The 18571-nt window shown below is 37.0% G+C and overlaps 1 protein-coding gene across 1 annotated transcript; it reads left to right on the forward strand.

The window, feature by feature from the left end:
- The first annotated feature begins 613 nt into the window (after positions 1-613).
- On the forward strand, positions 614-4770 carry LOC107784774 (FRIGIDA-like protein 4a). Its single transcript, XM_016605955.2, has 3 exons — positions 614-1584; positions 3240-3415; positions 4065-4770. The coding sequence occupies exons 1-3, from the start codon at positions 699-701 to the stop codon at positions 4551-4553; spliced, it is 1551 nt and encodes a 516-aa protein (XP_016461441.1). The 5' UTR covers positions 614-698; the 3' UTR covers positions 4554-4770.
- The last annotated feature ends 13801 nt before the right edge of the window (positions 4771-18571 follow it).

Genomic DNA, 18571 nt, shown 5'->3' on the forward strand with positions numbered 1-18571 from the left:
AAAGACAGAAACCTAATATGTGCTAATCAATTCTTAAATCTGACTGAAACAGACAAATAACGAAACGAAACAAAACAGCAAGAGACCAAGATTGTGATATGCGTAACCCAATAAATCCTTAACTTAAGCAACACTCCACCCTACACTCCCAAGTGTACATTAGCAATTTCAAAATTAATATTTACGTACATAAACTTCTTTAGTGCTTAATTCAATTCTGTCCCTGTAATCTCTGATTCTGTTAAATGTTATCCTTCATTATTTGATCAGTTTATACTCTTGCAATTAGTATATTATTTGTCTTTGTTATTAATTAAAGTTTAACATGAAATCGGCGAACTCTACATTTTTCAAAAAGATACGGCCACTGTAAAAAAATATTAAGACATTTTCATGCCAGAAGTTTAATGAAAATTGCTAATTTCGAATAGTAAACAGCAAATATTCACTTGTTCCCCTGAGATAAATTACAGGTAAGGTAAGTATATTGTTTAGCAACTACTATTCTTAAAACCTCTGCGCAGACATAAACATACGTGGCAACGAAATCCTCGTCCACGTCATCATCTGGTACTGTTTCCCCTAACCTTAACTTTATCATCACCACCAAACCCCAAAAATTGTGTCCCCTTCCCCCAATTCCCCCTCCCCTCATAATTCTCTAGGGTTTCCACTTCATTTCCAATAATTCAACAACCATGGGTTCACTCGCCGATCCCGGCGAACTCGACTCGGTGGCGCCGTCGCCGAGTTTCGACGACTTCCAGCGCCAAACTTCCTTAATGACAAGCTGCACTCTCCTCTGGAAAGAGCTCTCCGATCACTTCACTTCACTCGAACAAGACATCCTCAAGAAATCCGAAGCCTTAAAAGCTAAAATCCAAACCCTAGATTCCGAAACCAAAGCTTCCCTCGACGTCCTTGAAAAACGCGAGAATTCAATGAACGTTTCACTCTCAATTTCTCTTCAGAAGGTTCTCGAAAACAAGCAAGCTGCTATTTTAGCCCTAGGTGAGGGTGCAGAACAACCCGAAGTCGATGACTCTACTGGATTGTATCTAAAATTGAAGAGCTTTTGTGTTAAGATGGATTCTAGAAGCTTCTGGAGGTTTTTAATTGTAAAAAAGAAGGATTTGGATTCACTTAGGGTTGAAATACCGAAAGCATTAGGAGACTGCGTGGATCCGCCGAGGTTCGTGTTGGAATCGATATCCGAGGTGTTTCCAGAGGATAAAAGGCCCAACCCAACCCTTGATTTGGGCTGGGCCTGTGTTTTGATGTTGGAGTCTTTGATTCCAGTTATGATGGACCCGGTTTTGGGAAATGAGAGGAAATTGGTGACGCCGAGTGTTAAGGATAAGGCCAATGATATAGCGGAGATATGGAAGAGGAGCTTGGATGAAAGAGGAGGGATTGAGAATGTTAAGACGCCCGATGTGCATACTTTCTTGCAGCATTTGGTAACTTTTGGGATAGTGAAGGATGAGGATTTTGATTTGTACAGGAAACTTGTTGTTGGGTCTGCTTGGAGGAAACAGATGCCTAAATTGGCCGTCTCTCTTGGACTTGGTGATAAAATGCCTGGTAATTTTTTTTTGTGTTATGTTATATTATTTTGTTCATATTATTGCTTTGGCTTGAGAAATAGGAGTAATTTCCCAAAAAAGCTAGGTGATTTTTCCACATCTGTCCAAGCATTGGTAAGAGCTACCCGGTGCCTCTGCTTGGTAAGAGCGACCCGGTGCCTCTGCTGGTGGGAGATAGCACTACCTAGTGGAATAGTCGAGGTGCACACAAAATGGCCCCACACCTCTCTCATAAAAAGAGAGGAGTACTTTGTCTTTCATAGTCTTATAATTTGATGAAATAAGCCCAAGTTAAGCGAAATAAATAGTGAGGGACTAGCTGTTTTTGGTGTGGTTGGTCTTCTGTTCAGGCGGACAAGGTTAACATGTCGTAAGTAAATTTTTGGGGAATTTTACCTGTGCTTGTGACTTTTGAGTAGGTCTGCAGTTGAAAGGTCTAGTTAATTTGGAAGGTTAGGTGCTTAGTTGCTTTAACTTGAGAGATCATTTTGCTGTTTACCCTTTTTATTCATATCCGTGGTTGAGTTCGTTGTGGGATGTGTTCGTGGAGCTAAATTGGACTACTTTCTACTGATATCGACTATAGGTGTTAGAAAATCTTATTTATAAGGTCCAATGTCAGATCAGAGAAGTGTATCTTTGCAAAGGATGTATTGTACTCCTTGTTTGAATTGCAGAGCAGCTTCAACAGGTGTCTCCTTGCTAGTCGCAGGCTAAATGGTCTTTTATTTTATGCTAATATGTTTTGCTAATTTGAGAGCATTTGTTGGGGGAGTGCAGTGGATTGGAGCTCTGAGATTTAGCTTTTTCCTAATAATAAGAGTCCTGTTTGATATGTGTTCTTTCATGGCTGGTCATCTCCTTGTTCTGGTGACTTAGTTTATATTTTTGTGCTCAAGTTTGAATTCTGTATTTTCTGAAGTAAACATCTAAAAAAAGTGCAGTTGTCTTAGCAGAGGTAACCTAATGTTTTGAGGTTACTGTAAGCCACATGGTGTAGAAGGGATTTATGTTGTTGCCATGCTTAGTTTGAAACTCTTTTTAGCATCAACACTTCCTTGTCCACGCATCCAGCATCTTCTCATTTGATGTGCGTTTTCCTTGCTTATACTGTGGAAGTACAATATATTTTTTTGGCAATAGGTAGGATTATCCGACTAGAAGTGGAAAATATTAATATGTAGATGATATATTGGTTATATGGAATTTGTCTTGGGATGAAATACTAGAAACAAATTATATCTTGTGATTGAGGCGTAGTTGAAATGAACCGTGGAAGCAAAGGGGCACTAGAATAAGCCTCATGCCCCAACAGTTATTGTTGGCGTACTTTGTGTTGGATCATTGAAAAAGAACACTATGGGGAGCATGTTGACTACATGATCTAAATCTAATCTTCCTAGGAGAGTACTTTTTGCTTATGTGCACGAACCTACATTTAGGATCTTTCAGTGCATCCCCTATTTTTCCTATCTAGTTGCTTTCATATTTGTACGCCATGTTAATTGTTTTGTTTGTCTGTAGGTATGTTGGGTAGTAAGTTTAAGGATTCTCACAGTACCTTATATGTGTTTAGTTCATATTTGTCTATGTTACTCCAACAAATTATTTTTGGTATGTAAGCTTACTGTTGTATGCTCTTCTTGTCTGCAGAAATGATTGAAGAATTAATCAGCCGAGGACAGCAAGTTGATGCCGTACATTTCACTTATGAAGTTGGACTTGCTGATAGGTTTCCTCCTGTTCCCCTTCTGAAAGCTTATCTAAAAGATGCGAAAAAAGCTGCTACTGCAATTCTGGAAGACCCAAATAATTCTGGTCGATCTGCGGTATCATCCAATTCTTTTTCTCCTGTTATGTATATTTTCATCCAGCTTTCCTGTATCTTGTTTAAATCTTTTCTCCACATTGTCTCAACTGTCTTGTTCTACGTTGGTGGTAGTTGGCAATATCTGTCCTGACTCTCTTTCTGCTATGCTCTCCCTGCCTGTGAATGCAGCCAGGTTCAGTCATTTTTTTTTGGGGGATAAATATTGGGTGCTCAGTTTTGCCAAGATTTGCATATTTTCCCTTTGTTCTTGGAGAGGGTCTAGACATAGTCAGAACAACAACAACAACAACAACAACATACCAGTAATATCCCACACTGTCACGGTGTCTGTGAAGGTGCCCCTACCTTGTGAGGATAGAGAGGCTGTTTCCAATAGACAGAAGTGTTGCCCTAATCATTTGACCTAATGTTGGAAGAAACTTTAGTTTCTCTCATGCCATTTATGTACCGATGTGCTCATACATTTCATGCCATAGAGCTCTAAATTCAAATGGTCATTGATAATTCGGAACTTTACTGCTGTTATGGTGTATGCAATTCCAGTACATTAAGTTCATTGTGACAAAGGCGCATATCATTGTATGGACGATGAAAAACTATATGATTATTCCAATTTTACTTATTAATTACTTTTGCATGTTTAACAGCATCTAGCTGCAAAGAAAGAGCAATCAGCGATTCGTTCTGTCCTTAAGTGTATTGAAGAATACAAGCTTGAGGCTGAATTCCCTCCAGAAAACCTTAAAAAGCAGCTTGAGCAGTCGGAGAAGCCGAAGAATGAGAAAAAGAGGCCAGCTGCTGTACCAGCAAATAAAAGAACGAGAGCCAGTAATGTTGGTCCTATGCCTCCTGCTAAGGCAGGCCGTTCAACAAATGCCTATGTCTCATCTTTCCCAGTAGCCCCGGCATTTGTTAGGTCTCCCTCACACACCCAATACCCTGCTGCAGTTCCAGCATATGCTGCACCACCTGCCATCTACGGTAACAGGAGCCCGCCTTATCCTTACTCTCCAGAAGCTGCCCCATATCCAGGCACCCCAGTGAACTACTCTCCAGGCACCCCAGTGAACTACTCTCCATATGGTGGCTATGGCAATGGGATGGCCCCAGCTTACCAGCAAGTTTACTACCGATAGACATAACTGGCTCTAAACTGGTGACAACTGATATCATGACCCAATCTGAATTTCTTTTTATATGGTTTGTAATCAGTAATCACTAACCTTTAATGGTAGCTTTATGTGTGTGTTAATTCCTAATTCTGACTTTTATCCTGCTTTGTTGCTTTGCAAATAGCAGGCTGTATTTCTGATATTAATTGAATGTGTAGTATTAAGTGGTTGTGAAAATTAATCAATATGCTAAAACGACTATTAGGTGTTAGTGGGAATGACTAGTGAATACCCGGAAATGACTTTAATCTGTTTGAGAATTTTAATTCCCTAGTAACAGCCGATGATGCTGAATATATGCTGTGTCCTAAAAGAATTCTGTTGCATACAATCTTTGAGAATAGATACATGAGACCGATGGTTTACTATTCTCTCATTCTTTTGATCAGAACAGTTTGAGTTGTTACTGTCCGATTATAGTAACTCAACGGATGGTTTTGAAGTGTCGGCCTCTGGTGAATAGATTGGTTCATTGTTGCTTCTTCATGCGATGTCTGCCACAAGCAGATAACGAAGATGATAACCTCTCGGTTATTCTCTTTTTCCCCAATGTATTTGCCAGTTGCCTTTCGAGCCTTCTAAATCTTTCTTAAAGAATATCCCCAACTGTAATGTTGCAGTTCTTTATGTTTTATCGTTTCCAACTTCATGACTTGGTTAGTCTGATCATTTCCAACATAGTAACTTCTCTGGCAGTGACATGCTTGGTAAGTTTGAACCATGGGAATTGGGAATATGCTGTAAGTCGGGAGGATCATCTTGGGTCTACTTCATCCTTTCATGAAATTGCATGCGTGAATTAGGAGAGAAAACAGGACAAAATAAATGAGAGAGCATGTGTGTGCGTGTGATACACAATACTGTGTATTAAAGTTTGCACAAACACCATATCTGTCCGGCATGAGAAGTGTATCCGTAACATAGCATTTCAGTTGCCCACAAATTATTCGGCACGATACCTCGCAGAGTCGGAATCAATCAAATAACATTCAAGTAGCTTAGTTCTTTTTGTTTATGGACTCGGTTTATTTCGATATCGTCTCAGTTTCTGGAGGCTCGACTGTTTTGTTTAAAGATTAAAGATGTATGAATGTTAATGCATATCTAACTATTAAACTAATGTCTCTAAATGTGAAGATTGGTTTTAGTTTTATATGACTATTTAAAGTTTAGATTAAAATAATTAAATACACTTTATAATTAGCTATAATGTTAGTTGGTAATGATGGGTGTGAAAGGGCAAACTGGTGGTGATAATAATTGATGGAGGAGGCTAGCAGTGGTTGTCGTACAATGATGGCTAGTAATGATTGTGAAGTGGAAGAAGCGGGTGCTGGTGGAAGTGGCAGACGTAGGTGGTGGTTGGCACAAGTGATAGTTTGTACAGTGGTAGTTGTACAATAAAAGTGGAGGAAAAATTGGTTTTCATAAAAAATTTAAGTGAGCGTCTTAATAATCTGGATAAGTAAGACAGGTAAGACCTATTCAGAGCAAATAAATGACTGCCAACAAGTGTACAGCGTACTCAATGAGCAAAGGTCTGAATCATTTAGGTCCAAACCTTTATTAAGTGAAAATAAATAGGGGATAAGACTCTCCACCTTATCTTGGTAGCAAGTTTCAATTTTCTTCGAGATCAAAATTATTCTCCTCTGGACTCGCAAAGCATCGGAACCTTAGTGATGGATTTTTGCAAATTTTGTTTTATAGGGCCGTTTTACCTTCACCAATTTTTATGTAAAAATAGCACGTGCTATCCAGTTTTCGGACTGGTCATTCAAAAATAGTCAGCGTTTGCAAAATCATTGAAAATAGCCATTATTTTGCTGCAACACAGAAAGTTCCAGCATAATATACTGGAGGTCGGTGCACCTGTGTATGAACTTACAACATATTATGCTGGAACTCCAATACGCGAAAATCTCCAGTATATTATGCTGGACCGGTATATTATATACCGGAGTTCCAACATAAGTATACTGGAACTCCAGTATATTATACTGGAACTCCAGTATATTATACTGGAGTATTGTTTCGGATTTTGAACAATATTTTCGTTCAGATTTATCTTTACATGAAAGGTGACTAAATTTAGGTTACTTTTGAAACTATGACTTATTTTGAATGACCATTTGTAAATTTGACTATTTTTGAATTTCTCCCAATTTTTATGGATGGTAAGGTTTCTTGAAAGATTGCAAGATTGAGCTTGTGGATAATCAGACTTGAAGGTGTCCTCAGGCTTAGTTGAGGCATGTAAAAGTGATGTAAAAGCGCTATTGGATCTTAATGGATGCGAATTCACGTTTTCGAATAAATGGACATGAAATGGGAGCAAAATATATAGTGATTGTCTATACTCTGGGTTGCACTAATATCTTAACTCAAGTATCACATAATTTTTTGGAAAAGATAGTAAAACTTTAATCACAATGAATGTAATATAAGACTTGTTAGAGTAGAAAAAATGAAACTAATTAATGTATATAATAAATTACCATAGTTAGTAAACTAATATTTGAATTCCATACGTAATTGGCCATTTATTATCCCTCCAAAGGATCACATTTAAAATTAGTTACATATAATTTGTAACTGTATTACCTTTATTTTTAACATCCAAATATGTAATTTGATCGTTGTAACAATAAATTTTCGCATTGAGAACAATAAATAATCAAGACTGGAAATTGCGTAGCAAATATAGTATTTCAATAAATGTTGAGTGTTACAATCTCTATGGTATTCCTCTAATTCTTCAAGAATGTAAAGTATCTTAATGAGCTTGAGTTTGATTATGATTCAAGGGCTTGTAGAGCTTGGTCTTAAATTTTCGTCTTGAACTTGATTGAATTTTCTGCCACGAACAAGTAATTTCATCTTGAACGCCTTGAAATTTGATTTGCCTTCGTTCTTGTTCTTGAACTTGAACTTGTAGCTTGAGTGTTTAACCTGTAGCTTGTAGAGAAATCTACTGACTTTGATCCACAAGCTCTCTGCTTGCTTCTTGTTCTCACTTCTGGTGTCTTTTAACTTTATGAAAACCTCTATTTATAATTATAGGTACGGTTGTGAGATTTGATTGGTCCGTTTAAACACCAATGTTATCTAAACACTTGGCACAGCTCTATTGGTTGTTGACTTACTTGGCATGCCACCCCTTTCTTAACACATGACGTGTTTTTATTGGCTCATTCTTTCGACTTGGAGTGCCACAACACTTGACACGTGGCATGATCCTGAGCTTTAAGATGGGCTAATAGCCATTTAGACCTTGGGCAAATGAAGTGGGCATATAATTTAATTTGTAAATCAATTAAATGGACTAATTCAAGACATATATATTGCATTTAAATAATTAATCCAATTTACTAGCCACAATATTTGTTTGGACTAATATCTTAAATTTAATATGGTCCAAATTATTTTACGAATTTAAATTAAATAAAATTAAATTCTTACAAATGCCCTCTACTCCAAGACTTGTCAGTTTGCAAGTTCTCCAAAACTCAAAGACGAGGCTTGAAGTACTGTTGAAGCAATTTTTATATTTTTTGACATCACATGATAAAGCTCAAAGATATAAACCTCCGTCACTTAAAACTTCTAAAGCTTGAAAGATTAAACTTTCAAAGCTGTTTTTAACGTAAGAGCTTTAGTCACCTTCGTTTTTCCCAAGACCAAATTCAAATCGACCCTCAAATCCCCAAAATATACTCTCTTAAATTGTAGATTAAAACACTAAATTTTACTTTAAAAGTCCATGTTTTAGGTGAAGAAATTCATGGAAAATCATGATATAAAGTCCAAGTGAAAAATCTTTACCTCCAAAGTAGTAGTGAAGTTGATCTTCAAGATTTTCTCCTCTCGAAGTCTAGGGTATAGAATATGAAAGAAAGAGCAAAATCTCGAAATTCCAACTCAAAATAATTTGCCTAGGGGTACCTTCACAAAAACGATACCTGACTCGCATTCGTGAAGCACAAAAATCTTCTACCAAAAATAACATTTCGAGTTTGCGGAACGAACCTCGCAAATGCGATGCCCAGCCTGCCTCAGATACGCTAACACGACAAGTCCTTCATGAATGCGAAGGATAATCCTCCAGCTCCTCATCGTGAACGTGAAAAAAAAATCTCCTCCAGTCAAAAACCCTTCATCGCGAATGCGATGCTCCCCACGCGAACGTGATGAACACCAGACACCAACACATTAACTAACTCAAAACATGGTTTGGGTGGTCTGAAACTCACCCGAGCTACTTGGGACCCCGTCCAACATACCAACAACTCCATAAACACTATCCGAACCTATGCAAAGCCTCCAAATACATACGATATCATCTTAAAAACAAATCTATAGTCAAACCACACACTGCACTTCTCTTAAACTCAAGAACTTCTAAACTTCCAAATTCATGCCTAAACACTTCGGATCGCCACAAAACTTTGTACATAAGTCTCATTCAACAAAAAAAACCTATTTCAAGTTCCAAAATAATAATCCGAATCCGATATCATCAAAGTCAACTATCGATCAAACTTAAGAACAATCCAATTCTTCAAATTGCCAACTTTTGGCAAATAGGCTCAAAACCCTACAATTTCGAATATACTCCTAAGTCTAAAATCACCATTCAAATTTATTAGAAACATCAAATCATCAATTCAAAGTCGTTTACACAAAAGTCAAACCTTTTTCAAATCTTCCAACTTAAGACTTCCAACATGAAACTAAGTGTTCCACTCTCGAACCTCAAGAAAACTAAACCGCCCATCCCTGAAAGTCATAGCACATCAAATACACATATGGGAGGCATCAAATAGGGGAAGGGGGTTCAAATACTCAAAACGACCGGTCGATTCGATACAGTTCAAGATTCTAACATGCTCGTGTTCTTATGCCTTACTAGGGCTATTCTTTGCAGTGCCCAAACAAACAATGCACTATTAAACCTACCTTGACATAAGTAGTTTCGAGGCATCACAAACCATTAAGACCACTAATATCTCTCAGAGATCTAGGAACTCCCAAAATAATTATGAAAATTCTTTAATCAAATAATATAAATTCACCTTTGCACTTCTTATTTATCATCCGAAATAGTTCTATAAGTTTATAAGAAAGAAGTCCGAATATTTCATAAAACTTCAAAAAGATCTACAAATCATGTAAGATGCATAAGATACAATTGTAGAACACTTGATGATTCTTGAAGAAATAAGTTAAGGTATAATGTAAGTATCTTTCTACCATTTTAGCGAATAATATGAACCTAGTCGCTCCAATCAGAACCCACATTAACATTCTAAGTAATTTACAAACTTCGTAAAACATGAACTATGCGAGAAGACAACTTTAATAAAAATAATTGTCTCAACTCACCTTAGTTTTTTCTTTGAGCACCCTTGTTGCTTCAATCTAAAAGATTAAACTTCTCAAAACAATCTCTACACAATTACATCAAGAATCAATACTAGAAGTTCCATTATTTTAGAAACCCCAAGTTTGATTTCTCAATATCTAGGGTTTGTAGTTAACCTACTTTTCTTGTAGTATTTCCTAGGAATAAATGTCAAATAAATCTTCCCTAAAGATCATTGTTAGATGTGAGTTGTAACACTTACCTTGATTGCAAAACCCTAGGTTGGAGGAAAACCTTGTTCTTGAATTCTTGTGGATGATGTAGTGATTTCAAGATGAAATCTCGCTAGAATCTATGTGTGAGAGAAATAATCTAACTTAAATCATGTTATATACTCACCTTGGATGTTGTGGGGGGGGGGGGGGCGTGGGGGGGGTGATTTTTCTCAATATCTTCTTGGATAGAACGAGCACTAACTCGTTAAGGTATCAGGAATGAGAGAATCTCATTTTGGGGTATTTATAAGTTGACATGTCATTTTTAGCATGCCTTTTCATGCTAAAGCACTGATATTGTTATTTTTAAAAATCTTTACAGGCAACTCTCATGCCTTTTCGCACGAATATTGTTGTTTATGAAAATCTCTATTGGCAGCTCTCGTGCTTTTTCGTGCTAAAGCATAAATATTGATGTCGAAACCTTCTCCAATGCACATCGTAATCTTGTTAAAATACCCAAGAGATATAACAACTTTATGTGAGTTTTTACGCAATAAATTTTATTTAAATCATGTCATTAAGCATGTAATTATCCCGAAATAAAACTTTTAAAACTTACAAGTCTTTATACCTTCGCCTTCTCCCTTTTATGTTGGCCACGTAGGTACACTTACTGCAATATATGATAGATTTGTTGTCTTAGTATAATATCTAAGCCCTTTTTGTATTTTCCTATTATAGCAGCAATCAAAGTAATGTACATGTCTATCAAAATATTCTAATACTCTCTACAATTTTCGACTTTAGAGGGTGTTGGGCGGAATCATTGCAGGATATATTTCTGATATGGTTGATGCCAGAGCAATTACCGCTATAGGATTTATGCATTTGGCAATCCCAACACTCATAATATGTCAAACGTATGAAAAAGTTTCTACCACAGTCAACATCACCTTGATGCTCCTTATTGGAGCACTCCTAAATGGCCCATACGCCCTAATCTTGTCATGGCACAATCACTATAGGTCGTGATGACGCCCAACTTCGCTGTTAGGCAAGCCAATAGTGATTTATCAACTTAATTATTCATTTTATTACTTTTGAAATCATGAGTTTTATTAAAACGAAATTAAGCGCAGAAAACCATAAAGATGAAACATGAAATAAAATAATGATAATATCAAGTATAACCATGATCATCTACTAGAACTTCCCAAAACCAGGTATCAAAAGTGCACGAGCAATCTAGTAGAATATACAAACCATTATAACTACTATCTAAAATGAAATAGTAAATGCAACATGAAGGAGACTCCTGGTACTACAGATCAGAGCAAGGAGAGCAACTTACCACTACGTCTCCAAATAACGGGGATGCGCTCCCAAGTGGCCACCATATGTACCAGCTTTAGTACCTGCACAATTAGTGCAGAAGTGTAGCATGAGTACGTAAATCAATGCATACCTAGTAAGTATCTGGTCTAACCTCGAAAAAGTAGTGACGAGGGTAACCATCGATACTTACTAGTAGTCAATAAATAAAGTACATGAATTATCAATAGGCATGAAGCACAACAACAATAATGCAACAAGAAAGACCATAAGTAACATGATCCCTCAACAAAATAACCGTATAAACCCAAATGTCATGTACTATCTCACACAAATAAGAACCATCAAATAAATATCAAATCTCAAGTCAAGAAGGAAATATCATGTATATTCTGACCCCTAGCGTTATTACGCACAAATTATGCTGAAGTCGTACGACCCGATCTAGATTAATCGTGTACACTGTCGAGGGTCAACCAACGCAAACCATAGATGCATCTCAAATATACTACCGAGGTCGTTTAGCCCGATCCATAATGCTATTTTATAGCACCTGCTGAGGCGTACAACCCGATCTACGAGAAGGAGAAACTCTCCGACTACGGGTCATACAGTTACAACACAAATATGGGCACATAAAGAAAGCATGATTTTTACTAACAATTAAGTATTGTGCCAAAACTCAAGGTAATGAAGCTCAGACCAACATAATCTCTAATCAAATTTCAATTATAAATTTAAGTAATTAAACTAACAAGTTGAGTTCAAGTAATACAAATATTGCATGTCAAAGTTCTAAGTCTACCCGGACATAAGCATGATTTTAGCTACATACAGACTACCATCACCCCGTACGTACGTAGCACTGATAAGTGTGGATTTTAACCACTTATTTATGCTTCTTGATTTAGTTTTAATTCGAAAGTAGTGATTTTTGTTTCTGAATCTAATGAAAATATATAAATTACAGGTATGCTGGAGAATGTGAGCCCAATGAAGAAATCTAACTCAAAGAGGAGATCTAGCTCAAACAGTCAAGTGGAGAAGTACATAGAATAGGCGGTCTGAGAAATTCCATCAACGGCCGCAAATGCAGATTGCAGCCTACAGAAAATGAAGTGTTGCCACAGATTAACCTTGAAGCTTCAAAGGATTTTAACAGTAGTGCGGTTCGCACACCAAATTGTGCAGCCGCAAAAGCTGCTCGCATTGACAAGATTAAGAGATTAGAGATGCAAAAGAACAAGTTTAAGCCTCCTTAAAGTGCGGTCCACAACTAGATTATGCAATCGTAGAAGCTAAAGTGCGGCCGCATAAGTTTATGCGTGGCCGCATAATCCCTCCAACTGAAAAGCACTTGAAGTGCGGATTGCAGATAAAATTATGCGGCCGCAAACCTCCAGAAGGGTATTTTTGTCAGCAAATTTCAGAGTACTATAAATAGATGAGAAATACTTTTTTAGGATGTAATGATCGGACCGGTTGTTTTGAGCTTTAGTGTTCCATTCAGTGGTTTGCGACTTTGAGTAAATTTAAATTATGTATTATGACTTGCGTGTGTTGTTGGTTTTGGTTTTCAAGCGGTCCAGAATTGATTTGGAAGAATGATTCTCGTTTTAGAAGCTTTAAGTTAGAAGAGTTGACCAAAGTTTGACTTTTGGGTAAATAGACTCGGAATTGAGTTTTAATTATTCCAATAAGTTTGTATGATGAGTTTAGACACGTCCACAAAGTTTGGTTAAATTTCGAAAAGTTTTGGTTATATGGTGATCGTTTTCATTTTCAACATCGATTTGAGCATAAATGTTTCCAGATTAAGCAAATATCCTTTGATTCGTGTTTCGACTAAACCATTATATCCGTATCGTAATTTTTTGAACCATAACAACTAAAAACATCAAGGTTTGCCATCGTATAAGGAATTTATGGTCATTTTACTAAGAATTGGGTTGCCAGATTTTTCAGATTAATTATGAAATTGGCACTGATTTCGTTTTAAAAATCTGCACTATTTCTAAATATTGAAACTAACATATCTCCTTCATTATAAAGTCAAATGGAGTGATTCAAAAGCCTAACTTGACTTTAATTTCATGAGGAATCCACTGGATGCATCAAAAGCTTGTTTAGGAATCATTTATCAAAAGAAACGAGGCAGAACAGCTGGGCATTTTTGGCTATTAATGTTGTTGGAGTTTTTCTCATCTTGAATGTTTGGGATTGGGAGAATTCAAGGAAGTTCTTCAAGTTTCTTTCATGGGATAATGTCTAAACCATAACCTAAGTATTTTTGCTTGATTTATTCCCTTGGTTTAAGCTTTAGTCCATGATTTTAATTGAAAACCCATTTAAATCTTTGAATCAAGACCTAGTGTTATGTCCTATATTTTAAAAATTAAAAATGAGTTAGAGGCGTTTATTTCCTGATTTCTTTTGAGTCTTGTTCTCCTAATATAGGAGAACAACGTACTAGAATTTGGCGAGTTCTGGAGGAATACTTCGGGAGATATGGGACCCAACTAGTGTGGGTTGGACTCTTAGGTTATGAACACCCAAAAGCAATATTTTGGCGACTTGGTTGAGCTATCGAACTCCAATTGAGTTGGTTTTCATTCATGTGAGCTTGTATTGGTTCGAGCTTTGCTCGGGTAAGCGTGGATTCAGAATCCAATGCAAGCCTGACGTTGACTTTTGGGAAAAATGTAAAGATCATAGCTTTGTTTATCGTAATTGGTTTCTCTTGCATTATTTGATGTTATTAAGTCATTTTTGGTTAGATTTGAGTTGTGTGGAGGTGAAATTTAGGGGAAAAGCTATTTCGGAGGATTGAGTTGGCATGGTTGAGGTAAGTATCTTGCCTAACTTTGTGTGGAAAAATTACCCCTTAGGATTTGTGTTGATTGTGCTATTTGTGTTATGTGAAAGTCGTGTGTGCAAGGTGACGAGTGGGTACACGGGATATATGTGGTATTTGACCGGTTTAGATATCCAGATTCTTTCTATCTTTTAACTGAATTGTCATACATGTTATATCTCTCATTGTTAATCTATTCTTACATGCTCTATTGACGTTGTTAGCACTTGTTCTACCTCTTACTTATTATTTTGCTCTTATATGCGTTAGTTGAAGTTATTACCTTCCTTATTGTCTTGTTACATCTTAATTATTGAATCACTTTTAATTGAAATTGTTATTTTGTGGAATATCATCTTGTCGAGTTATTGGTAATGGAGTTGTAACAGCCGTTATCATATTGATGTGAAGTTGTTAATTGTTAAGATGCCTTTCCTTGTTGAGCATTCCCATTTATTTTGTTATTGTTGAAATTCTTCTACACATTGTGGTTGAGTCATGAGCTATTTGTTATGGAAATATTGGTGTTGTGGACTTTGTGGCATGTTGTGGCATATGGGCACTTGTAGTATGAGTTGTGATTGTGTTGTGATATTGATATGCATGCGGTGGTATAAGGCTAGGGATTGATATGCATTCAGTGAGATATGGTGGTCTTGATACGCGTGTTGCTAGTAGGGAAACTACTTGAAACCACCCGGTGAGATACGATGGGCTAAAATACGTGTAGCTATTTCGGAAAAAATAATTTTTTAAAGAAAATGTAAGGCTCACGTGGTGATATAATTGTGACTGAAATTGTGAAATGTGAATATGAGGCGATACCTCGGTTGTGATTTTTATTGTATATTACATGTTGGAATAACTTGTTGATTTGACCGCTCATTGTTCTTCCTTCAATCATTCATTCGCATTTCGATTGTGTTTGGTTATTCGTGGTTATCTTGGTATTGAAATGATTGTGGTTTCTTGTGTGAGTCATGCATTCTATGTGATTTGTTGTGTTGCTTTAACATGCCAATCTGTGCCTCCGTTATAACTTGGTGAATTGATTGTCAATGTGAATTTAATTGCGTGGAGTCACTATATTATATTCTGTTGAGTTTTTTTGAAAATTAAATTTCTTTATTTACCAAGTAAATATATACAAGTAGATCAAAACAAAATTAGAGCAGTTTGGATAGATGGCTCCAAACCTGCATCTTCATCTTATTCTAATACTTTTATCCCTATCACTTTGCTATGTTATATACAAATTTAAGGGTAAAAATTCAACTCAGTCATCTTTTGCCATAATCTAACACATGAGGTGCTACGACAATACACCTCCTGGATAATGTGCCTAACTATACTCATCGTTGTTTTGCTCTTTCCTTGGAACATTCGTATATTCCTCTCTATCCATATAGCATAGATAGTTGCTGCGAGTGCCATCCTGTAAATTTGTGCTTCAACAGTCTTCCATTTCCCCTGTTTCTTTGACCATTCCTTCTATATTTGCCATGCCATAGGCTGCCTAACCAAGACTTGCCACTGTAGAATATTTTTCCATATAGCAGCTGATACTGTGCACTCAAAAAATAAATGTTCAATGGTCTCTGACATTGCTTTACAGAGCATACACCTTAAATCCCCAATCTGCTTCCACTGTGCTAATATGTCTCGCGTGAGTAGTCTGTTGCTCAAAGCCAGATACAATATAAAAATCCATCTAGGTGATCCTTGGTTATTGCATATGAGTCGTTGCCATTCCACCTTTTGAAACTCCCCTCTCAATTTGTTATAAATAACCTTCGTAGAGAACTATTGCATACATTTGACTTCATCCTCTCTATAACCTGCATCTATATAAGTTTCTTTAGCCTTCAATATTTTCCTCACCACCCATGAAGCTTGTCTTGCTCATGCATTCCAAACAACTCCATCTTTTGTATAGTAGATGTGTATCCACTGGACCCATAACTTGTTTTTCTTTTGATAGAGATTCCATAACATTTTACAAATAGAAGCCTTGTTCCAAGTTCTCACATCCAAAAAGTTGAGCCCTCCAGCTGTCTTCGGATAATAGAGTTTGTCCCATGCTATTAACGCTTTCTTTGTCATGTCTACACTCCCTGTCAAAAGAAACTTCTTACATATTAATTCAGTTGCCTTCACCACTTTTTATGGCAAAATGAATACCTGAGACCAGGACACCTGTACCGAAAATAGGACATATTTGATTAACTGCACTCTACCAGCATAGCTTAGTAGTTTCGAAGTCCATGAGGTGACTCTTCTCATAATCTTATGTCATGACCCCAAATACCCGATCGTGATGGCGCCTATAACAATACTAGGCAAGCCAACCTAACAAGTAATCACAACCAATTTCTTTTACTAAAAACATTTTTCTAATATTTGGTTAAGTCTCAATATTTATAAGGAATTCATAAATCACTAAAATGTGAGGAAAACATTACAGAAAATAGACCAATACTGCCCAACAATCTGGTGTCACGAGTCTAGAGCCTCTAAATACACATATCTGACTGTCTAATACATAACTAGTCTAAAAATGCAGAAAAACAAGGACATGAAGGAGGAAAGCAGGGCTGGGGATGCCGTGCAGCTACCTTGCAACCTCCGATAAGCTTTGGAAATGCTGGGAACCCTCACTCTGCCGCTCGGGTACCTGTATCTGCACATAAGGTGCAGGGAGTAACGTGAGTACGCTAACTCAGTAAGTAACTAAAGTAAATAAGGTTTGAAAGCAGTGACGAGCAGTTAAAAATCGTATATAAAAGAGTAAACAACAGAATATCAAGTCAAACTCAACAGTTTAAAAACCAGATTCTTCTTTAAGCTTCAGTTTCAATTGAAATACTTTGATATCATTTACTTAGCAGTTTTCACCAAAGGCTCATTATAAAAGAAGAGTGAAATCAGTAACAATATCATAAATGGGCCCCTCGAGCAAGGTATCACTCATAAATATAGCCTCTCGGGCAAGCCTCTTGGTTACTCGTGACTTAGCTCTCGTCACTCAGTACTCCCACTCAACACTCAGGCTCAATAATTTCTCATAATAGTAATAATCATAATAACCGCTACGGCGTGCAGCCTGATCCATAGTTTATAGTCGACTACGCTCACTGGGGGTGTACAGACTCCGGAGGGGCTCCTACAGCCCAATAGTACTATCATATAGCCTAAACATGATTTCTAACATGATTTACAGTCATGTAGCCCAATCCATAACATATACATATAATATTGCTGCGGCGTGCATCCCGATCCATAATATATATATATATATATATATATATATATATATATATATATATATATATATATATATATATATATATAATTCTCAGCATTAGGTCCTCAACCTCACTTAGTCATTAACCTCATAGACACTCGGGCATAACAATGGGAATCAAGGAAACTCTGCCCAAACAGTTTTCACATTTTAAGAAGTACAATAATAAAAACTATGTTTAAACAATAAACAGGTAAAACATGACTGAGAATATGCTTTCAAGCAAATAGAGTGAGGAAAATAGTAAAAATGCCCCTAAGGGTCTCAATAGGTCGGCACAAGGCCCCATGGCATACAACCCATAATATAGTATCAATCTCTAAAATACGTGATATCATAAAATTTCAAGTCAAATACGTGGTTTAATAGTCGCTACGGGACGAAACAAGACACAATCTCTACCGGTGCACGCCCACACGCTCGTCACCTAGCATGTGCATCACCTCATTTATCAAAACAATATGAAATACCAGGGTTTGTACCCTCAGTTCTAGATTTACAATGGTTACTTACCTCAAACCGGGTGAAAATACTACTCCGCGAGCCTCACTTCCCATCTTTCACGAACGCGAAAGCCAAATGTGTGCAACACCAACAACAGATTTTCTGTAACCTTTTCCAACATGAAATCCGTTCAACCACACGAAACTCACCCAAGGCCCTCGGGACCCCAACCAAACATGCCAACATATCCCATAACATCATTCAAACTTGTTCCAATATTCGGAACACTCAAAACAACATAAAAACCCCAAATTTGCATCGGACTGAAGCCTAGGAATTCTAAAAACTTCAAAATTCCGTTTTCGATCAAAAAGTCTATCAAACCACGCTCGAATGACCTAAAATTTTGCACACACATCCCAAATGACATAATGGACCTACTGCAACTCCCGAAATTCCATCCCG

This window comes from Nicotiana tabacum, chromosome 7, assembly GCF_000715075.1.
Source record: "Nicotiana tabacum cultivar K326 chromosome 7, ASM71507v2, whole genome shotgun sequence".
NCBI classification, from domain to species: domain Eukaryota; kingdom Viridiplantae; phylum Streptophyta; class Magnoliopsida; order Solanales; family Solanaceae; genus Nicotiana; species Nicotiana tabacum.

What these genes read in the sequence shown, in the direction of transcription:
- LOC107784774 (XM_016605955.2), top strand. Translation starts at nt 699, where the DNA reads ATGGGTTCACTCGCCGATCCCGGCGAACTCGACTCGGTGGCGCCGTCG. An exon ending in ACTTGGTGATAAAATGCCTG is followed by an intron (nt 1,585 to 3,239) that starts GTAATTTTTTTT and finishes TCTTGTCTGCAG; the next exon opens with AAATGATTGAAGAATTAATC. An exon ending in ATAATTCTGGTCGATCTGCG is followed by an intron (nt 3,416 to 4,064) that starts GTATCATCCAAT and finishes CATGTTTAACAG; the next exon opens with CATCTAGCTGCAAAGAAAGA.